Source organism: Gobio gobio (assembly GCF_949357685.1).
Source record: "Gobio gobio genome assembly, chromosome: 10".
Lineage (NCBI taxonomy): Eukaryota > Metazoa > Chordata > Actinopteri > Cypriniformes > Gobionidae > Gobio > Gobio gobio.
Window position 1 is genome coordinate 43,992,633 of NC_137116.1, and position 22,496 is coordinate 44,015,128.

Genomic DNA, 22,496 nt, shown 5'->3' on the forward strand with positions numbered 1-22,496 from the left:
AATAAAATTACTCAAATTCTGGTTTATTTTATAAAGCAACATTCATCTATTGTATACAAATAAAAGGCAAGAGAGAAGAGAGAAGAGAGGCGAGAGAAAAGGTAAATTTCTAAACGTAGCCATGGAATCAGTCTTAACATTTAAAATGGATTCAAGATTCAAGTTGTTAGAAGACAAACTTTTATTTTGACAAGAACGCAGGAGACCGGAAGTGGCACTCCTTAGCGCACAGCTGTTTATGTCCGTGTTGGGAACAAGCCTGTAGTGCTCCAGTCAGAAATTGAAGCTTTCGCGCCTCGATCGCCCCCCGGTGGCCGGTCCCAGTATAGCTCCTAAACCCCGCCTCTCCATGTATTTCAATGGGCGCGAGACACACTAAACTATTTAATTACACTTCAAATAATTGTTTCCTAAAGATGGTTTCTGTCATTTTAGGCAGTTTTTATTACAATAATTTCATTTCAAGTGTTCGTTTTTTAAATAAGTTTAGTTTTAGTGAGTTATTTGATGCTATAAAAACGGGGGTGTGACGTCATGATTGACAGCTGAGATTGACGGCTTCTCTGAGTGAAGTTGTCACTGAGGCACTAACGGACTTTTTTCTGGATTTTTGTGAGGAGATTGGAGCTTTAGCTTTCATTTCTACACTTCCATAACTGTTTATTTCACACCAACATAATTAATTATTCTGCATCTCTGAGAGTGTGGGCGGGCTTTTGATAATCGCGCCTCTACTTCCTGTTCTCTACTGCGCAACTCCGGTCCCGAGATCGCTACTGCGCAGACTCGGTCCCAAGATGTCAGCGCCGTGAACGGGCCTATGAAAGCTTCAACTTTGGTCAGCGGAAGTCAATGGAGTCGCGTCGTCCATATTTTTTTACAGTCTATGGTTGGGAACCATAGGCAGTAAAAGTTGGGAACACGTTTGTTGTGTTACTTTATTTGATGATGAACAAGCGTCACTAAATCACGAAAACAATCACTCTCGTAGGTAGAGTTTTTATCACTACACGTTGCACAAAATGCCACGTTCATACCAGAAAACGGACGAGGCGAGAGATGCTGCGGAGATGAAATATTTGCTTGCATCCAAAATTAGGCGGCGAAAAGAAGAAATCCATAACTACATATCAGAAAGGCGAGCTGAAGTTCAAAAACGAATCAGATATCGAAGGCATCTATTCCAAAATTATCTGAGCACGAGAACGGTAAACTGTCATTTCTGTATATGTTTACAAAGCATTTGTAAGACTTTAATCTATAGACATTATTATTGAAATTGGTGTGTTGTGCAAATCCCAATTGAACCTAGTAAACTTTTCTGTCCATGTGCTCTAGTCACCATCACCAGATGAAGAGGATTTGCAAAATCATGTCCCAATCCCTTCAGACCCAGACTGGTGGGAGCGAGTTGTGATGACTGAGTTTGGACCAGAAGACTGGCTTGACAAGTTCCACGTCACAAGAGACATCTTCCTCCTTCTGAGCAGCAAACTCAAGCCCCAGCTCGAGCAAATGTATATACAAGAAACCGGACAGACCATTACACAAGAGAGATGTATCGCCATGGCCTTAATGCGTTTGTCCACCAGCACAGAATATTGTTTCTTAAGCGAACTCTTCGGTGTGCCCATCCCTGTCGTCTGTCAGTGTGTACGGGAGGTGTGTGAAGCCATTATTTTGTTACTGAAGCCCCTCTACATGCAGTTGCCTGCAGATCATGAACTAGAAGAAAATGTGGAGCAGTTTAATACTCGGTGGGGTTTTCCTCACTGCATCGGTGTCATCGACTCCCTTCACATCCCTGTTAAATCGCCCGCCACGGACACGCAGGACTGCTGGAACCCGAGAGGTTGGCACTCCGTGGTTCTTCAGGGTGTGGTGAACGCACAAGGTACTTTCTGGGACGTTTGTTCTGGTTTTACAGGCAGCACAGATGACATGACCATCCTGCAGAGCTCAGAGCTGTGGACTATGGCAGAACAGGGGGGATTCTGCTCTCAGCCACCCAAAGAACTCATGGGTCAACCGTTGGGGTTTCTGCTGCTGGGGGATGCGGCTTACTCGCTTCAGACCTGGCTTCTGAAATGTTATCCCTCATCGCTGATTCTAACACAGCAACAGGAAACCTTCAACGTCCAACTGAACCACGGCCTTAAAGTCATCGAACATGCCTTCCAGCGCCTAAAAGCACGCTGGCAGTGTCTGCACAACAGAAATGACAGCAACTTAGACTTGGTCTCCAAGATGGCTGTAGCTTGCTGTATCTTGCACAATATCTGTAATGTGCATAACAGCCCATTTAAAGAGGAGTGGGTTGAAGCACTGAGTCAGAATGAATGTCCACAGCCCACAGACGTTTCTACAGTCTATATAGATGATCCAAACGCAGAGGCAGTTCGTTCTCTGCTCTGTAGCTATTTTGAGCAACAACAGATGAGTAAAACACTTGATCAGTCTCCAACAAGCAGTCCGGTTCTGCCAGTACCTGAGCCTCCTCAAGTTGACGGTGCTGAAACAGTATAGCTTGTGTATTGACTAATCATTTTATTAGCCTGTTATAGCTGCCATTTAATATTTTGAGGAGGGGGGGGGGGGGGGGGGGGTGCATGGATTAGCAGGCAGGAAGTGTCTAAAATGATTTTATTTAAAGTCAATCTCATATTTTATGACTCATAAGGTTATTTGTTTTATTAACTTTTAAATGAATTACTTTTAATATGACAAGTGTTATATGGTGTCTGATGTATTGACATTGTAAATAGTGGATCTATCTAAATATCAAAGTTATTTTTATTTGTTTTGTTGAAATAAACAAAAAATACTGATGCCAATGCATGTTTCAAATTTTTGGGAATGACTTCTTGAATTTTTTTTATCTTAATTTATTCATGTCGTGTTGTTCTAACTGAAATTACTGATTTTTTTTAGTCATTGGAACGTAGTGTCCCAGTCCACCTTGACTCTCCTAGAATTTAAAAGTGCTGCATCAACATTTTTCATGAAAAGTCTTACAGGTTTGGAAAAAATGTAAATCATTGTTTCTCACTATTAGGGGTCTAACTCCTCAGCGAACTACCAAAGGGACTGCAGAGTGACTTAAAAGTATTTAAATAATTATTATTAATAAAAGTGATATTTATTTATTAAAACAATCTAACTTAATTTAAAAAAAGTCAAGATGTAAACTGATACCCCCCATATATATATATATATATATATATATATATATATATATATATATATATATATATATATGAAGACTTAAGATGCAAAAGCCTCTAAGTCCGCCTGACGTTTAAATGTTCCTATGTATAGGTTTCTACCTAAGTATCGCTACTTCTGAATGGGCTGAGGCTGGGATTTAGTGGGTTTGAAGTGAAAGTATTTTATGAACTTGGATACTATATGTGGAGAGCATTCACTCAGTATTGTTATCTCAGTTTTGACCGAAGTGGCTTTTAGAGGCTTTTGCATCTGAACTCTTCATATTTGTTTACAAATTTAGCATTGGTTTCACTCCAATCCTGAGGTGGCGCTAGAGAAATGCGAGTAATTCGAAAACCGTATTACACGAGTGAAACTTTTCCTCTTTGAGAGGACGGCATGGAGAGATTGGGAGCACCATACGAGTAAAAAAAACAACATCTCCGCTTGTAGTAAGTTCAAGATACAAATAATTTAAACACTGTAATGAATCAGAATGTGAACTCGGTTAGCGTCATGCTGTCACTAACACTGTAATGTTTTTAAACCCATCATTCTGCCTGCTACATAACACGCGTATACGTAACGTTAGTTGGCAGTGTGTAACTTGCTGCTGGCACAGAGATGCCAATATTCCGGCCTTTTAACCATAGTGCAACACCATCACTCTGTTTAAAACCACATTAAACTGTCTACCTAGTCAACATTATATAGCACGAGCACAGAAGGCAGTTTTTTTAATGCATTAATTTACGCTTAACTAGATGCGGCATATGCGGAGGCGAAATTATATACAAATACACATTATGCATATATTTCAGTACTTTTATAACATAACATGTTTTCAGGGTTTTTTTAGTTTTAAGTTTGTTCCAAGGGTTTATGTATCATTTAATTTAATGGCATTTAAAACAAACATATAATGTTATAAGCGATAATGTATCTTATAATTGTGTAATGTGTTTCTTACACTCCCAAATGTCATCCTGGAAAAAAAAAAGTTTTCTATCAATATCATTTTCTGAATCCTTCCAAAATAATCTTGAGTGAATCAGATATCATGATGACATCATTACGTCTAACATAAAAGTTGACTAACTGTTAAAGATGGAATTTGTTTGCAGTCTATGAAGCTCAAAAAAGCTGTCTAAGTTGGCAGCTCACAAGATTTTCAATCATATGAGTCATCACATTTTTGTATTACTTTTATATGTAGGTTCAATATATGTGCTGCTTTCTGGAGTACTCTGTTTAACCTGGCCATAAGGATATCAACCAGGCAACGAAACCTTGCTCATGGCAAATGATAAGGATATAGCTGCGGTGGGGAGCATTCTCGTCAACCCGAAGCAGGACTTGACAACACGCTTTAGAGCACTTTTTACTCTCCGCAACCTTGGTGGACCCGAGGCCATTAAATGGATCAGTGAAGCTTTTGTGGATGAATCTGCACTTCTGAAGCATGAGCTGGCATACTGCCTCGGACAAATGCAAGACGAGCAGGCCATTCCTATCCTAGAGACGGTCCTGAAAGACACTAATCAAGAACCAATGGTCAGACATGAAGCAGGTGAGGATTACAGAGAGAGTCATTCTCCTCATATTTATATTTAGATGTCATATTTAGAGTTGTATTATATTTTCAATTCTAGGTGAAGCTTTGGGAGCCATTGGAAATCCCAAAGTCTTAGATTTATTGAAGAAATATGCAGAAGATCCAGTTATTGAGGTACAGTAAACCCATATATTCACCATTCATTGTTACACTAACTCTAGAATAGGGGTGGAATCGTTAACTTACAGCATAGTATTGTGATATTTTGCATGGCTATTTTGAAAGAATACTCAGATGCCAAGTCAGTGTCAATCTTTTCATGGTCTGAATTTTGGCACAATAAAATAACCACATAATGCCATCTAGTGGCCAAGTTATATGCTTTTAAGTTGTATATGTTAATAGCAAATTTATATATCTTCCTAAAACAGCAACACAACTATTTCATTACTGAAAATGAGTATAAAGTATATTGTCACCTTTGACTTGTTCATTAGGGTGTTAGTAAAGTTGTCAGCGTCTTCTATGCTCTCAAAACAATATGTAGTGTACATTTGCAAACATTTTTATTTGATGGCTGTCATTTCTATTAGAAATACGTCTAAAATACAAGGAAGGAAAATGGATATGAAGATGAGAACAGACAGACAACTTTATATTATTAGTTAAAAACATGTTATCAAAGTTTTCTTTTGGGGACATTTGCCATTGCAATAGCATATCGCAGTTTAAAATTGCAATACTAATATCTTATTGTGGTTTAAGAATAGTCACAATATCATATTGTGGGGCCTCCGGTGAATCCTACTCCTACTCTACAGTGACATTTCAAGGTTTTACAATAATTCTGTTTTTGTAAAGGTGGCGGAAACATGTCAGCTGGCAGTCCGGAGGCTGGAGTGGCTCATGAATGGTGGGGATAAGACAGTAAAGAGGACAGATGAGAACCCCTACTCCTCCGTGGACCCCGCACCCCCAGCCCCCCAAAAAAGTGTCCCGGAACTGAGGGCGCAGCTCTTAGATGAAAGCCTGTCGCTGTTCGATCGCTATAGAGCTATGTTTGCCCTGAGGAATCTTGGGACTGAAGAGGCTGTTCTGGCTCTTGGAGATGGTGAGAAAAATATGAACTGAGCTCAATGCAACCATGATGAAAATGCAATGCTAGGTCACATCAAGAACCTTTGAATAAAAGTCCCCAAAAATTATAAATGTTCAAAAGGTTTTTAATAAAAATATATTTTAAAATGTAATTTATTCCTGTGAAGACAAAGTGGAATTTTCTGCATTATTACTCCATTCTTCAGTGTCACATGATCATTCAGAAAAAATTAGTTTGAAATGAAAATACTTTTGTGCATGGGCCTAAATTTCATCTAACAGTTGGGGGGGACAGTAAAAAAAAATATCTCGAGAGCAATATTTGAAGGGGACACAAATAAGGATGTGTGTGGCATTTTTCAGAAAAATTATCTAATGTCTGTTTTTCGTTTCTCTGTTATTTTATATGGCCAACAACACAAAGCAAATGTTTAAATTTGAGTTTTCATAGGTTCATCGCGCGGTAATATAATTGAGCAAAACCCAACACAGCGGTAGATCTACAAAATTAGCCTAATATCAGTTCACATAGGCTCATCGCAGTGTTAGTTGTAGTAGGTGACTTACAACAAGCTACCAAACAATAATCAATAAAATCTCGGAAATGCATCGGTATCATTTTTTTTTGTCATTAGTAATTTTTTAATAAGCATAGTCTGTGTTAAAGAGAAATAAAATCACCTTATACAATGTTTTGTGAATAAAATAGCCTTGACAAACTAACTGGAGCCCCACAACTACTGAAGAACGCTCTCCCAACTGACTTGTGTGTGTAGGTGCGTGGTGGACCAAACCACTGTGAGGCAAGAGAGGGGGGACTCCGTTTCTAAACTTAAAACGCTTTTTTTTGCCACGTTTGCATTTTTATTGTTTTACTACTTACACAATTATTTTAAGTATATATTATTTATAATACACAACGTGGTTTTTAATGATATTTTAAGGGGGGGACAACCCTCAGATAGGGGGGGCAGACCCCCCATCCCCTTCCCCATTTACGCCTATGCTATTGTGACATCATTACTGTCACTTTTGATCAATTTAATGCATCCTTGATGGAAATTTTTTTTTTCTTTAGGTCTTCAGTGCAGCAGTGCCTTGTTCCGCCACGAGATCGGTTATGTCTTGGGTCAGATCCAGCACGAGGCCAGCATCCCTCAGCTGCAGGCAGCTTTGGAGAAGACGGATGAGAACGCCATGGTCAGACACGAGTGTGCCGAGGCACTGGGCTCCATCGGGAAAGAGGCGTGCTTACAGATCCTAGAGCGCTACAGGAAGGACCAGGAGCGGGTGGTGAAGGAGAGTTGTGAGGTGGCGCTGGACATGCTGGAGTATGAGAACAGCTCGCAGTTCCAGTACGCAGATGGACTGCTCAGACTGCAAAGCGCTCAGTGAAACCTTGCACACACGTTAATGTTTCACAGCCAATCCAGATTTCAAACTCAAGTGAAGGCATTTTGAATGCTTTTCAAATATTTAACAAACAGTTTTTTTCAGATCTTGAAAATGCAGGAAGACCTTTACATAATAAAAGCATTTATTCGGCCACATACGTATGCTTGTCTGTCTTTAAGCTTTAACACTGCGTCATAAATATTTGTGATATCGCTAATTAAGTGTCTTATCTTCAGTAAAGTCTGTGTGACTAATGTCAAATCCTCCACTCATAAACAGGGATGATTAGCACAGCTTAGGCACATGAATAACAGTACGTTCTACTAACTAATCCACACAGCGGTCTATCATTCAATAAGAGTTTTCTTTAAAGAAGCACGCATGGAATTAAAATCCAAATGCTCTAATCCTGAAGTGATCATCCCTATCTAGCATATCAAACAATTACTATAAACAGAAATGTGAAGCATTGCACTGATTACTTTTGTATCTATAGAATCAATTTTATATCTGCATAATCAAACAAAGTTGGCCAGTTATTGCAGTTTCACTTAAGTGGATAGAAGTACATGTGCACTGCTAATTTACTGTTGATAGTGTGGGTGGAGGGTGACGGACCTGGAATGTTGTGCTCAGCAAAAGCTCTGAACATTTTTAAGCCTCATTTGAGCTTAGGGGAGGAGAGAAGACCACGTACTGAAGATGAGGCAGGACCAAGCCGCAGGAGAAAGACTAAAAGTAACACAAAGCAGAGAAACGCTGTAGACGGCAGTCAGAGCAAAACTTGCAAACATGCTACACCCCTTAATGATTGCCATTATCACAGTTAATACCTCAATGACCATTGCATACTGGATCTTCATTCTGACAGAAGCCTTTAACAAGAAGACTGACGAAGAAACCGAAAAAGTCAGCCCTGCTTAGCCAGCATGCATGTGGTTATGTATAGAGAAGGTTATGGTGGAGTGTCTTCCGTTTCTATATTTTTTTAATATAGAAAACTTGGAAAGAAAAAAAAAATTAATCTGGCAAATATTCCATGACTTCAACTCTTCAGGGACTGATTTACCTCCAGGTAACATATTCAGTTTTTGTATTTTTTTTGTTCTGCACAAAAGTGGGAGACAAATTTAATTAAATATGAAAACAGTTTCACATTTTTGTATGTTACCATTTCTATTTTTATTATTTCCTGAATGTTTTAGTATTTCATAACTGTTTTTCTTTTTCTGAAAAGCCATTAAATTACACTACCGTTAAAAAAAGGTGGGGTCGGTAAGATTTTTAAAAATGTAAAAAAAAATATATATATTTTTAAAGTGCAATTTATTCATGTGATGGCAATCATTATTCCATTCTTCAGTGTCACATGATCCTTCAGGAATCATTCTAATGTTGATTTGCTGCATGAAGATTTTTTTTTGTATATTATTATTATTAATCAATGTTGAAAACAGTGCTGCTTAATATTTTTTGGGACATTGTGATGACCTTTCCCCCCCCCAGGATTCTTTGATGAATATAAAATTCGAAAGAACAGCTTTTATTTATTTTTTTATTTTTATTTTTTGCAAAGTAAAACTTTGCTGTCACTTTTGATCAGTTTAATGCATCCTTGCTAAATAAAAGTATACACATTTTTTTTTATAAATCTGACCCCAAACTTAACGGTAAAAGTGAATGTTATGGACAATGTCCTTTTAGTATTTTTTTTTTATAAAATCTTCTCAAAATCATTGTAAATACGTTCCATCATGACTTCAATGGGACATGTCCTAATTTAACTATATTGAACTACTTTTTCCCCCTAGTCATGATCAATAGCCTTTGTGTAGTCTAAACTTTAAGATATGCATATATACAACCATTTAATAAAATAAAAAACCTACTCTGAGTCCATACCTTTGCTTTCAGAATCTGTGTAACGTAAACAGACAAAGTGACATTAGAGATGGCAGGGAGATGAATAATATCAGATCATGTGACTCATAGAGGATCAGATCTGTCTGGGTCAGTGGCTCAAACACAGAAAAGCTCTTGCCTTGCCTGTCAGTCAGTCAGTCAGAGACTCTGAGAGCGTTTGTGCAGCATCAGCCTCTGGGAGAACGCCACCACAGCTCAGATTAGACATGCATCCCATATTGATCGGCATAATGACTGCCAACACAAGTTTAACTGTTGTGTACTGGAACTTTCTTGTGTCCCAGGTTTTCTCCAGGAAGATCAAGGATGCACCCGAACCTGAGGAAATTCCGGTCTAAGTGAGTAGCATCAATGTTATTAGTCAATGGGCTCAGTTGCCTTGCAGCATGACCTGTAAGATACTCTCCTAAGTTTGGGGTCAGTAAGATTTGTTTTTATTTTAAACAAATTAATACTTTTATTCCACAAGGATGCATCAAATTGATCAGAAATGATAGTAAAGATATTCATTATGTTACAAAGCATTTATATTTCAAATAATTAGAAATATTAAGAAAATAATATAATAAAAAATATTACGATTTCAACACTGATGATAATAATAAGAAATGATTCTTGATCACCAAATCAGCATATTAGAATGATTTCTGAAGGATCATGTGACACTGAAGACTGGAGTGATGTATCTTTGCCATCAGAGGGGGAAAAAATTACTTTTTCAAATATATTAATTGTACATATATTACCACTGTTTTTACTGCATTTTTGATCAAATAAATGCAGCCTTGGTGAGCATGAGACATTAAAGAAATCTTACTGACCTCAGTAGATAACACCGATTAAGGCTAAATAAAACCTTTCACTAACAGAAAAGTTATGTTTTAAGTTTTTACTGTATATACATGTCTGTAATTTCTCTATCTGATCATGGACTTGCTGAGCTTTTTTGAGTATCAATCACAAACTAGTCTATTATTTATTCATTTAGCTTTTTCAGATGTTGTGTTATCAGTCTATTCTCATCCACAGGAAATATAACTTATTTGAAAAATTCTTATTGCATACATTTTTGTTTTAGTATAACCTATAACTGGTGTAAAACGCCGTTTAAACCCCCTTAAAACACACACACACACTCAATTCAATTTTCACAATACATATCGTTTCAAAGCAGCTTTAAAGAAAATGCAACACACTCCTTCTTGAAAGTGCATCTCAGACAGGATTAGGTGGATTACACTATAGCTAACCCTTGATTAAAAGCTTTCACCTTCATGAAAGACAGCTGACATTACCAGCAATGGAATATCACAGTCAGCGAGATGTCAGCCAGAGGATAAACCGGGATTAACAGAATCATATCAGGCTTCGTCAGAGCACATTCGCTTTTACCATAGAATAATGAACTCTGGTCTTATTAGCTTGTATATCTATATCTGAAGACATAACATTTCCTTTTCCACACAGATTGAGGCCTTGGTTGTCACCCTGACGATGAAGAGGAAGAGGAAGAACCAAAATCTTTGGGAGGGAAGGAAAGAGGGATGAGGAAGACAAGATCAATGGAGGAACCGACTACATTTGACCCAGAAGTGGATGGACAGGAATTCTACCAGGATTCAAATCCTCTGTATTTGACTAATCATGAGATGTCAATTCATTTATGAACAATCCTCTCTCTCTATCTTTCTTTCTTCCATTAGTCTGTCTCCACAAGCCCCGAATCTCTTGTTCGACCCTCCTAGTTTCCAAAATTCAATCTTTCTTTGTAAGTGCTGCTCATTTCCACCTGTTGTAATTTACCAAAAAATACAAAACTTATAGTAAGCTTAAGCAGGTGTTTTAATTCATATTTATTTGCCAGATTTAGCTAAATAGAGGAGTTTTGTCAATATCTGTCTTACTCTTTTGCATGAGTCTTATTCCCTCAATAATAAATTAATACAAAATAGAGAGTACTCTGTTTACATTGCAATTGTCATCCTGTACTCCCTGATGCGGATTAGCATGATTAGCATGATTAGCATGCGCTGTTTCAGCACAGACAGAGGGTGCTGTGTGCTCACCATACAGGACATAACTGTTGTTCTCTAAAGTCTAAGAAAGTAAAAAAATTAAAATAATGTAAGTGTACATCTTGTACTGTGGATATGTCCAGTTGTTACATTAAGTTGTTGCTACTTGAGCTAATCAAATACTTTGGTTGGTTTAATGTAATGAAATCAGGTTGATTCAGACATATTAAGATAAATAAAATAACATTTTAACTTTAATTACACCACTTAATTTATATGTAACCACAAAAAAACAATACATTTTAGAGGGTATTTAAGACCACAGTCGGTTTTAACAGAAAACTATATGTTTTAGAAATGTAGGCAGATTTCTTTAGCAATACCGAATCTGAACTGTTACATGTCAAAGTTACAATTGCGTTTTTATTGACGCCATTGGTTCCACGGTACTTTAGAATATACCAACAGGTGCTAAGATGTAGACATCTAATAGAAAAAAAGACTAAATCCTGGCTCAAGGCTTCTCCTTACGCCACTAAGCACATTAGCTTTTTTGTCTTGTGCTGTTAAGTCCTGCCACGGCCACTAAAGAAGTCATTCAGAAACTGTCATTCAGAGAAACTATCATTCTTTGACATCCTTTGTCGTGAATATGCAACGAGAAGGAAGACAGCTGAGGAGCATTCAGTATCAGAAAGAGGACAAAAAGCTTTGCGGGGTATGTACACAACATATCTGACCACATGGCTATCCTGACACTGAGATTCAGATATATTGTACCTCTAATCACTAGTCCAAACCTAATCTTAACCAACCAAAAATAGGTTCGCATTTGTATAAACTTTTACATTTCAAACATTCTTATTCACTTTTCTTTTTTTGGAAAGAAAATAAAACTTTTTGAGTGTTTTCAACATTGATGATAATATTAAGAAATGTTTCTTAAGCTGCAAAACAGCATATTAGAATGATTTCTGAAGGATCATGTGACACTGAAGACTGGAGAAATGATGCTGAACATTTAGCTTCACAATTCATTTCATTTTAAATTGTAATAATATTTGGGTAACTATATACATAATGATGTTTACTGTTTTCATCCAGATCGTCAGAAAATGAATGAAAACTGAGAAGCTGTTGTTAAGTTGTTACACTTAAAGACAAAGTGGAGTAAACGACAACATTTATGGATTTAGACAAGAACAAAAGTTTTGATGAAGAGGACTATTTCAAGGACTACAAACCCACAGGAAATGATCCGCTCACTCTACCCAAGCATGTCATATATCTGCTGCTGGCTGTAAGTGTGACAGGCGTCACTCTGTTCGCCATCATAAGACACCTTATCAAAGATCTCATCCATGATCTGGCAGGTATGTGACAGCAAACCGTTATGTCAACTGTCACTTTCCACTTAAAGAATTACAAATCCTCTTTGCATGTTATCTGGCTAGCTTTCTATGCAAGGTATGATATCGTGTTCCTTTTTAGAGACAAACTAAACACCAGCTGAGCGACCAACTTAAAGGTGTTATAAAGCATAAAATATCATAATATGTTTGCAGATATTTAGGAAACATGTCAAGTTCACATAGGCCTTGTTTCTATGAAAAACAATGCTACAGTCAGTTATTTTACTTCGAAACATGCGTTCCGTGTCGGAATGTCTGTTTTTGTTTTGATCTGTGTGATCCCGCCCGTTGATGTTCTACCCAATAGTATTTCGACACCCTGGGTTGCCAGTTGGTGGAAAACACGGCATATTGCAGCCATGGAAGTCAACAAACAAACTGGGTCAGAGATTGCAGGTTCTACCCGACCTAAAAAGTCTCGGCATCCATCTAAAAGGCATATTAAAAAGCGGATTAATCAACTTGTCAACTTACAAGTGTTTAAGCCTCCTTGCCTTCCAAATCCTGCTGTGTATTCTCCATCTGGTAACCCGAGTGAGGAGGAAAACAACTCTCTCCAATATTGCGAATTTGGACAGCAGTATCTCAACCGCTAGCTGTCAATATTATACTGCACCTTTAGAGTCCTATCAAACACCAGCGCAATGCGATGTCAGGATATATATAAATGCATTTCCATCTGTTCGCCCATGGGCGTGCTGGCCCTGAAAACGAGGCGTGTTCAGGCGCGTTGCTATGAAAATGACTGCGCCATTGACACCGTTTGCACACAAAAAAATTTAATTTTAAAAATAAAAGGATTCCTCTCTGGAGAAGCGGTCAGTCTTTCCGCTCGCAATTTCCGCCATTTAAATAGCAAATCCGCCATGGTGCAAGCGCAACTGGCTTTTAAAGGGAACAGGAGTTGAGACTCTGATTGGTTTATTGCACGTTACGCCCAAAACACACCCATGGCTCATTAAGAGAATAGGTACAACCATTTTGGACCATGCGCCTGGCTTGTCTACCGTTTTTTCCATTGTTAAACTAGCAAAAGTGGATTCAAACATGCCCTAAAGGTGATACATGGGGCAACTTTTTGAGCAATGTTGCTGGGCAATGTTACAAAGCAATGTTGCTTGGCCACTTTCCCATTGGGAATGGGCAACAAATTTCTATCTGGATACTTTAGATTGGTCATGGGCCCTGTGTCTTACCTGGTTGCCCATTGACGGCAACATTGCCTAGTAACATTGCCCAAAAAGTTGCCCTGTGTATCATCACCATAAGTGCACCTGTGCCATGCACAGATCATGCGCTCAGATCTTTTAAATAGGGCCCAATGTCTTTGTTTGTAAAGCTCAAACAGTAAAGCATGGCACTAGTACACAGCAAACATAGAACGCTCCCCTAATGCTAGTATTTGGTTCCCGTTTGGTTATTTTTTGAGAACCAAATAACAATGTTCTAGGAATGTTCATAGAATGTTGCTGGGGGGTTATTTTTAAGATAATAGATAATATAGAAGTGAGAATAAATATGATTTCGAAAAGATTTGACGTCCTTATTTAAAAAGAACATGATGTTAACAGAGAAGTTTTTGTTTACGGACCAAAAGAAGCATCTCCCGCTAAACTGTACAATTCAGTGGTAAGAAATAAATGTACTGATATCCTACTTTAAGTCAAATAATTGCTTTTACGTCCTATTTCCGTTAAGAAGACTTTCTTGGCTAACCAAAAACAAACCTTAGAAAAACAATGTTCTGGGAACCAATCATCAAGGTCAAATGGAAGTTACTTTGGATAAAAGTGTGCATTATTGTATTGTATTTTTGTATGTATTATGTAAGACAATCACAAACTAGCTTAGGCTGTTTTAAACGTTTTTCCCATTACTTAGGCCTATTCCTGAGACTCCATGATCGTAATAGCTGTCAACATCCCAAAATGCAAAAGCCTTTGAAGAAATCAATCAGTATAACATCAAGCATTATTACATGTATTAAATAAAGACACCAGTTCTCTGTTATACTGAAATAACTGTATTGTGTGTAGATTACCTGTTTGGAGAGCAGCCTATGGAAGAGCAGGAGATTTCCTGGGAAAGGCGAGAGAAGTTCAGGGCAGACTGGATTCCTGAAGCAATGCCTGAGCTGGAGGCCATAGTGAAAGACGAGCAACAACTCATGGAGGGCACAGAAGACTTGCCAGCCATCTGGGTTATACCAGACACAGACAGATATAAGCCTTGTGCTCCATCTTCCATTCAAATAAGTGTTAGCAGCAGCTAGCATGAAATAAGTACAAGACTCATCCGTTTTCGTCTGAATACCTTTTTTTGTTTTTTTGCACATTTTTTGGTCTTATAATGACATCCTTCTTATTGAAACACGAAGTCGGGATATATCAAATGAAAGACGAAATGAAGACTATTAGGGGGCAGGCCAGAGAGGATTTGATTGGACAAAAATCTTCATCTGTCTAGTGCGGGATGAGTCATCAATATGTTTGCTCTGTTTTCCCTGGAAGAGAAACACTGTCATTTTTATTAAATGTTTATATCTACTCAAAGTGAAATTTGTCAATATTTCATTAAATATGAGCATATAGCATATATATGTGCCTCAAAGTGAACATACATAACCTAAAAGTTACAACTACGATTTTTTGGCAGTCTGTTGCACTATATATTTTTTAATATTTGTGTATCATCAATTCTCAATAGACGTTCTTAATCCCTTTAGACTGGCATAACCGTCTGTTTTGTGCCAGCCCTGAAAAGTAAATCTTTTGCCTTTACAACATAACAGCATGTAACATTGTCAGTGGGAGATTATCTAACAATAATCATGCACACTTACTCTGCGAGTGACATGCTGTGATCTAATGGACTTTGGACACCAAGAATCCTTCACATATTTACAGACGACAGACGGACACGGCAGTGTGTGCAGACTGTAAATCCACCATGTTCCATCCACAGAATATCGTTGCCTTCATAATACTCTTTGCCTCCATTTGTCAAGCTCAAGCTGGTGAGTGAAATTAGAAACTTTTCTAAGTGATTTTTCATTTCTGCTTTCCTTTTCAATGTACTAAAGTTTATTGTGATTTTACTCATTTAATTTGAACTCAATGAATCTATTCAGTGTTAAGCTCACTTGATTTAATATATAAAAGTTGTATAGGAAAAACCTTCACATGGTGAAATACCTTATAGACAAAAAAACTTTAAGCGATACAATGTTACTCAGGTGGTCAACGGGCAACATCTAAGGTCACATTACAGCCGTGGCTGGTGGGATTGGCAGCTGTTATTGGTTTCCTCTTTATCATCTTCGTCCTCCTCATTGTGAAAAGACTCTTTTTCAGGAAAGACAAGTAAGTACTGACCTGAAATGGTTCAGGAAAATATATACTGTAGATTGAGTACTGTAGACTACATAAATCATTTAATACCCGATTCTTCTTCTTATATACATATATATATACACTATAACTTTTGACGATACAATAAGTTTTGTTTTATTTAAAAGGAAATGCTTGTTACATATTTTAGAGGTTAAAATGGCAATAATCTTCTGGCAGTTACTAATCATTTGATTAGTTATTTAATAACATGATGGTGATGAAGAGTTTATGGTTCTTGAATGATTTTATGACTGTACGCCTACTGTCAAGGCCACATTCAGACACCTGACAAGCAAGATCAGCCAAGACACACCCAAAGCCATAATAAACAAATACATATGTTTAAATATTAATGTACAGCGAACATGTTAACTATTTTTATTATATAAAATATTTACATTAATTTTCAAAGGTTTGGGGTCAGTAAGATTTTTTTGAAAGAAATACTTTTATTTAGCAAGATGCATTCAATTGATCTAAAGTTACAGTAAAGACTTTTAACTTTTCAAAAGATTTAAAATGAATACTGTTTTTGTGTACTTTCTATTCATCAATTAATAAAAAAATTGTTTTACAAATCATTAAACAGCACAACTGTTTTCAATATTGATAATATGAAATGTTTCTTGAGCACTGAAGACTAATGATATAAATAATATATTAAATAAGTAATAAAATAATACGACTAATGATATAAATAGAAAATAGTTATATTAAATTGTAATAATATTTCACAATATAACTGTTTTTACTGTATTTATGATCAAATACAAGTTTTCATTAAAAAAGTTATTAATCTAAACATATCAATTTACCACCTCATCCAGTTTCTGAGTTAGTATGACTTTTATTAATGATCCAACTGTCTAGTCTCATGCAGTGCAGTTTCCTTAAAAAATCATTTCATCATTGTGTATGTCCTCTTGCAGAGATGAGTTCGAGGAAAAGAATGCATTTAACGAAAACACACTGGATGATTTGGAGGCAAATGAGGAGACCAAGCAGACCAATTTCTGAGAAGAACTGATGATCACAGTCCTGCGGCACAAAAGTCTTTCACTCTCTGGAAATTATGCCACAACATTGTGAAGAGTAATTATTATATAATTATATGATATTATCTTCATCGACATAATTTTAACTTGTACATTTTGGTCTTGTTTTTGTCTTCGTAAGAGTTGTCCCTTACATCATCCACTAGATGGAGCACTTAAAGTTCAAATAAAAAAGGTTCAAATAAAGTGGTGCTGCTTTTTTTCCTGGGCATATTCCAAATGTAGGTTTTACTACTTTGGTGTAACTGTAACTAAAATACCAAATTTGAAACATTCATTAGGGCAGTGAGACCACTGGAATAGAAGAGCACATGCTCAGTGTGTCACATTGTGCACATAATGCTCTGATTAACTGGCTTTTGACTCGTAAGACAGTTCTGGGTTGGGCATGTATATATGCTAAATGGACAAGGCTATGAGATCCATTACTCATTTTGAGTGGCAGTTTGGACATGTTAAATGCTTCCAGTAAAATGATGTAATGCAGTTGTGCTTTTGGAACCATTTGCTCGTCCCGGGGGATTATATGATGAAAATATCATTTGCAGAAAAAATGGCCAGGTGTTCAATTGTGCTAATGGTGGGGACCATTATACTTGTGTTAAAAGTAGACCTTGGTCAGGCGTCGCCTAATCTGTGTTTAGTAAAATTGTTGAGCTGTTAGTGATGATGCAATGAACTACCAAAAATAATAACGTATGCTTTTTATATTGATATGGAGACTCCTTTCATGCTTGTGATTACATAAAAGAGCTTATCTTAAGCATTTAAAAGGGAACTCTTCCAGTGAAGGCTGCTTTTTATATCCTCTTTTTATATCCTTTAAATTATATTTTATTCATATGCTGTGATATGTCCTCTGTAGTTGACACCAGGACTCAGTTGTTTAAAAAATAAAATTACATGAAATTGCATGTATAGGCAAAAACAATGGTATTTATTTTTAATTCACCAATCAATTTTTAGTTTTTTTTTTAAAAAACAAACTTTGTTTAAAGATGATTCTGAACTATGTTTTGATAGATATAACGGAATGCATTGATATACCATTTTACTTTATGCAATATGTGGGTAATATGGCCATACTTGGATTTTCCCATTCAATACAATGTATCTATACACGGCATCTAATTTGCATATTAATGTGTTCTTGGTAATAATGGGAGTAATAATTGGCAACATTTTCATAATAATATCTAATATTTCATAGTTATTAGGATACGTAATTTCTTTCCCTATTCACTTGTTGTGTCTCCAAAATGCTTGATAAACATGCTTTAAGTCCTGGCGTCCACTACAGTGGACATTTATGAAATCAATGCCCCTATTTTGAAACAGAAAGTCATATTTTGATTAGAAATCCCATAACATTTTCCTGAGATGTTGATTTATAACAAACAATTTGAAAATGAATCCGATTTAAATTATAATTACAAAATATTTCCATAAGAGTGCTAAACATTAAGGTCAGCCGTATTTAAAGACCAAGAAGAAGTTGTTGTCCTGGTGAAACCTTCGAACATTTAGTATCTATGCGAAGCCCCGAATGTGCTCTTTACAGGACATCCAACTTAAAACTGTGACATGTATGTTGTCAGAGAAATTCACTAAAATATAATGTTCACTACAGTGGACAAAAGTCTATTCCTGGGTCCCAGGAGGATATTATGGTGACTTCTTTCATGCTTAAGATGAAATAAAAGCTAATCTTCAGGTTAAAGGGGAACTCTTGCAATTACACTAAAGGCTTATTTAATGTGAACTACTGCATTTCATAGCATTTGAATGAACATTTAACTCTAGGTCGGCAGCTGATACTGTTGTCCTGGCCGTATTTCTCAAGGTTTCCCATACATGGGAAACAGTTTAGCTGAAACAGTGCTGATGAGTGACAGTAACTATACGCCTACAGCCAGCAGCAATAAGTAAAGCATGAAACCAGAGCGAGAGAGAAAGAGAGACTTCAGTTCAGTCTCCTCTTTAAAGTCTCATTCTCATTTCACTGCTGCCTTGAAATTTTTATTCCGTTGTTTTTATCCTGGCTCCTGAGCGACGTCATCTTTGCTCCACACATTACTTGGGAGACGGTGACAGATGAATTATTCTTTCTTTTCTAGCATTCATTTCTGCAATGTTAAATGACAAAACCTCAGATAAAAACATTCTGAAAGCCAAAGGGAAAGAGATACCAGCTCAGCAGATCTGCTTTCAGTTGGTTTCTTTTTTGTTGAATCAATAAAGCTAATTCAATATACACTACTGTTCAAAGGTTTGGGGTCAGTAAGATATAACAGTAAAAACACTTATATTGTGAAATATTTGGACTATTTAAAATAACTGTTTTCTATTCATATAGTATTTGAAAATGCAATTAATTCCTGTGATGGCAAAGCTGACTTTTCAGCATCATTACTCCAGTCTTCAGTGTCACATGATCCTTCAGAAATCATTCTAATATGCTGATTTGCAGCTCAAGAAACGTTTCTTATTATTATCAATGTTGAAAACTGTTGTGCTGCTTAATATTTTTGTGTAAACTGTGATGCATTTTTTCCACAATTCTTTCATGAATTGGACATTCAAAAGAACAATGTAAAGGTAGCAATGTAAAAGTCTTTATTGACACATTTTACCAAAATAATGCATCATCAATGAATAAAAGTAAAAAAAATGGTATTGGGCTTATTGGTTCATTAAAAAGGACTTAAATTATTAGAGGTTTAAAGGGATTTAAGGAAATAAAAGAATTGGAAAAATTCCAGTTCTTTTGTACTTCTGAAGTAAACTATTTGCAAATAATGTTTTTTTTTTTTAAATATGCACATATTCACTCATATTTTCGTCTGCCTGATATGTAAAAATGCAAAACGTTATGTTCAAACGTAACAAATTCAGTTATGATTTACATAAATAATGTCATATTTTCAATTCAAAATGGTGAATTTTTTTTTTTTTAAATCAAGTAGTTTGCATCCCTTGATATAACTGTTGGTCGCTGAACGTTTTTAGAGTAAAACAGTTGTCAAAAATTAAATGTTTAGCTTCTTACATCATACGACGCACTCTTTCACTGCTATAACTAAAGTGTCATGTTGGAATTCGCACTTACAGTAAGCCTCACCTTCTTTGATTTGATTGGCCATCTCACTCATTCTGACAGTGACGAGCGCTGTTAGACCATTGAGGCAGACCAACCTAAAAATTTAACATTTCACATTTGTCATCCTAGCATCAAATAGAGCGGTGTGTAACGGAGTACAGCAGAGCAGCATCAAGAATATGAAATATTGGGGAGACAATTTGGCCATTTCTAATTATTCGGTCTCTGGGGTTGTTACGGCCCTGATATGACCCTGTCCATCAATTATTATTTTAGTTTTGTGCAAATGTGTAAAGTGTGTAACTATTGCTCAAAAATAGAGCATAGTTCAAGCAACACCAAGGTTTTATGGAATGCATGAACTAATCAAATAAACTACATAGTGTGAATGCAATGTAGGTATCTTTGGATAAAAACATCTGCCATACGCATAAAGGTTAAATATAATATACAATGTAAAAAAACTCAACATACACTTGTGTCTGCGAGAAGTGGGGGTCACGTTCATACTGCACCGGCACGCAGCTCTCACTCCCAGAAGTCTCTGTATAGCGGAGTGACCTGATTGTGATCGTATTGCAGAGAGGGGAGTCCTCGGGGAGTTGCAGTCCTTTGTTAAGACATCTGGAGCCCATTACTGCCGCATGCTTTTACAAGGCCTTCGCATCACGTACTGTAAATCGAGATATTAAATTCATAAGCACAGCTAGAGAGAAACTGAGGAGAAGAAATCACTTTGAACCTGCAAGTCTAAATAGATATACCGGTAATCAAAACAACCACAATTCCACCTTCTGCAGCTCTCAAAGTACAGGACAAAGAATAGACCACCCTCAGCATGTAAAATCAATACATGTTATAAGCCCAGATACCATTTAAACCCCACTTTTTGTTTTATTTTTAACTGCATCCCTAACTGTTATTTTACATTTTAATTATTGACTTACTGGAGATCATGTGTTGCTACTGTCTGACAGTCACATTCAAACTTTGCCGTTTGAGCCCAACAAAGAATTTATGATAAGAAATTAATATATTAATAACTCAAATTTTACCGGCATGATTTATTTAGATGGCATTTAAAAGATATATTCTGTAATTGAAAAGGATTTAATGAGTATGTGGACTTATCCTGGAGTGATGCTCACATTGATAGATGCAGTAGAACAACATAAAAGAATAAAAACAGTAGATAACCATATTAAATGAAAACATTTTAGAAGATTATTGAGCCAAAAAAAGTATAATCTATATACATATAACCTTTTGGTGGGCTTATATGGAACAACGTTCTCTATTTCCTAGTAATCCCACTTAGCTAAAAACACATTGAACCTCATAAAAAAGCATTAATTGAATGCATAGAGCTCAGAAGAAGACCTGTCATGAACAACCCACTTACACCATTTCAGTTGTGGGAAAAAAATAAGTAAGTAAATAAAGATAGATAGTACACAGGACTGGGACTTAGAATAAAAAAAGTCCTGACAGATGCTCAGACAAAGAAAAGAAAATGACAGACAATAGAGAAAGTAAAATTACAATTATAAGATTAAACATCCAGATAAAACATTTACATTAGCAGTTATATAGCCCTACATGCTGAAATATTAAACCATTAGACCAAAGAATATTAAACCAAAGAACTGTAAACCATATTTGCCCAGTTTTATCAGGTCAAATAAATTTTTTAATATAGTCCAATTTATTTTGTTTCACATTTTCATGTTGAGAAAAACAATAATATCATGTGGATATTTCTCTGGTGAGAAAACGTGCTCCGTTGACAGACGTTGCAGAAACACAAATATAACGGTGAAGTTTCTAACAGCACTTTGTGTTCTGTTCTTAAAAACCTTGATGAAACTTAAAGGAAGCATTTGTCTCGAGGTCATTTTGCTATCATTAGTTATCGGGGTACAGCTGCTCTTACCTGCTCTCGTGAGTGCAGTGATGGACAGCTGTCTTTCCTCATTCGCCTGGTGTTTGGATTCATGTGATTTCTCATTGGGGTCGTGATATTATGATTACTGTAATTCATTTTATCAAAAGTAACTCCATTTTGCAAGATCATTTTAAATTTGTCATCAAAGAAACTCCAACCATCGCGACATTCGCGAGGCAGTCGATATGAGATCACATACTTATTAACCCGCTCCACAGCGCCACCCAGTGGATTTAGTTATAACCGCGAGTATTAGAGTGATTTATCATGGATTTATGGGGACGTAGTAAATTTGAAGTGTTTTTATTTTTCGAATATTAATTACAAATCGAATATTCGAATATGCATGCACACTGTTAATCCCGGTGCTTCCAAGCAATTCCAAGCTCAAAAAAGCAC

The 22,496-nt window shown here is 36.5% G+C and overlaps 4 protein-coding genes across 6 annotated transcripts; all 4 read left to right on the forward strand.

The window, feature by feature from the left end:
* Window positions 1–782: 782 nt before the first annotated feature.
* Window positions 783–2,589, forward strand: LOC307132617 (putative nuclease HARBI1). Of its 2 annotated transcripts, XM_079827072.1 has the most exons (3): window positions 889–987; window positions 1,100–1,208; window positions 1,339–2,589. In XM_079827072.1, the coding sequence occupies exon 3, from the start codon at window positions 1,417–1,419 to the stop codon at window positions 2,524–2,526; it is 1,110 nt and encodes a 369-aa protein (XP_079683198.1). In that variant the 5' UTR covers window positions 889–987; window positions 1,100–1,208; window positions 1,339–1,416; the 3' UTR covers window positions 2,527–2,589. The 2 variants fall into 2 exon arrangements, with proteins under 2 accessions (XP_079683197.1, XP_079683198.1); XM_079827071.1 differs by having other exon boundaries at window positions 783–1,208.
* Window positions 2,590–3,571: 982 nt separating this feature from the next.
* Window positions 3,572–8,261, forward strand: dohh (deoxyhypusine hydroxylase/monooxygenase). The gene is made up of 5 exons (XM_079826816.1): window positions 3,572–3,659; window positions 4,424–4,777; window positions 4,860–4,936; window positions 5,624–5,873; window positions 6,939–8,261. The coding sequence occupies exons 2-5, from the start codon at window positions 4,504–4,506 to the stop codon at window positions 7,253–7,255; spliced, it is 918 nt and encodes a 305-aa protein (XP_079682942.1). The 5' UTR covers window positions 3,572–3,659; window positions 4,424–4,503; the 3' UTR covers window positions 7,256–8,261.
* On the forward strand, window positions 7,920–15,197 carry LOC307132473 (uncharacterized protein). Of its 2 annotated transcripts, XM_079826817.1 has the most exons (4): window positions 7,920–8,330; window positions 9,463–9,516; window positions 10,646–12,566; window positions 14,642–15,154. In XM_079826817.1, the coding sequence occupies exons 3-4, from the start codon at window positions 12,380–12,382 to the stop codon at window positions 14,875–14,877; spliced, it is 423 nt and encodes a 140-aa protein (XP_079682943.1). In that variant the 5' UTR covers window positions 7,920–8,330; window positions 9,463–9,516; window positions 10,646–12,379; the 3' UTR covers window positions 14,878–15,154. The 2 variants fall into 2 exon arrangements, with proteins under 2 accessions (XP_079682943.1, XP_079682944.1); XM_079826818.1 differs by lacking the exons at window positions 7,920–8,330; window positions 9,463–9,516 and having other exon boundaries at window positions 11,735–11,911; window positions 12,298–12,566; window positions 14,642–15,197.
* smim24 (small integral membrane protein 24) lies at window positions 14,746–17,975 on the forward strand. The gene is made up of 3 exons (XM_079826819.1): window positions 14,746–15,621; window positions 15,841–15,967; window positions 16,927–17,975. Exons 1-3 carry the CDS (start codon window positions 15,555–15,557, stop codon window positions 17,012–17,014), a joined length of 282 nt encoding a protein of 93 aa, XP_079682945.1. The 5' UTR covers window positions 14,746–15,554; the 3' UTR covers window positions 17,015–17,975.
* Window positions 17,976–22,496: the final 4,521 nt, after the last annotated feature.

Excerpts from the sequence above, each read along its gene's own strand:
- LOC307132473 (XM_079826817.1), top strand. The coding sequence starts at position 12,380 with ATGGATTTAGACAAGAACAAAAGTTTTGATGAAGAGGACTATTTCAAG. Across the intron at positions 12,567-14,641 it reads TCTCATCCATGATCTGGCAG|ATTACCTGTTTGGAGAGCAG; the intron begins GTATGTGACAGC and ends TATTGTGTGTAG.
- smim24 (XM_079826819.1), top strand. The coding sequence starts at position 15,555 with ATGTTCCATCCACAGAATATCGTTGCCTTCATAATACTCTTTGCCTCC. Across the intron at positions 15,622-15,840 it reads CATTTGTCAAGCTCAAGCTG|GTGGTCAACGGGCAACATCT; the intron begins GTGAGTGAAATT and ends AATGTTACTCAG. Across the intron at positions 15,968-16,926 it reads CTCTTTTTCAGGAAAGACAA|AGATGAGTTCGAGGAAAAGA; the intron begins GTAAGTACTGAC and ends GTCCTCTTGCAG.
- LOC307132617 (XM_079827071.1), top strand. The coding sequence starts at position 1,023 with ATGCCACGTTCATACCAGAAAACGGACGAGGCGAGAGATGCTGCGGAG. Across the intron at positions 1,209-1,338 it reads ATTATCTGAGCACGAGAACG|TCACCATCACCAGATGAAGA; the intron begins GTAAACTGTCAT and ends CATGTGCTCTAG.
- dohh (XM_079826816.1), top strand. The coding sequence starts at position 4,504 with ATGGCAAATGATAAGGATATAGCTGCGGTGGGGAGCATTCTCGTCAAC. Across the intron at positions 4,778-4,859 it reads AATGGTCAGACATGAAGCAG|GTGAAGCTTTGGGAGCCATT; the intron begins GTGAGGATTACA and ends TTTCAATTCTAG. Across the intron at positions 4,937-5,623 it reads CAGAAGATCCAGTTATTGAG|GTGGCGGAAACATGTCAGCT; the intron begins GTACAGTAAACC and ends GTTTTTGTAAAG.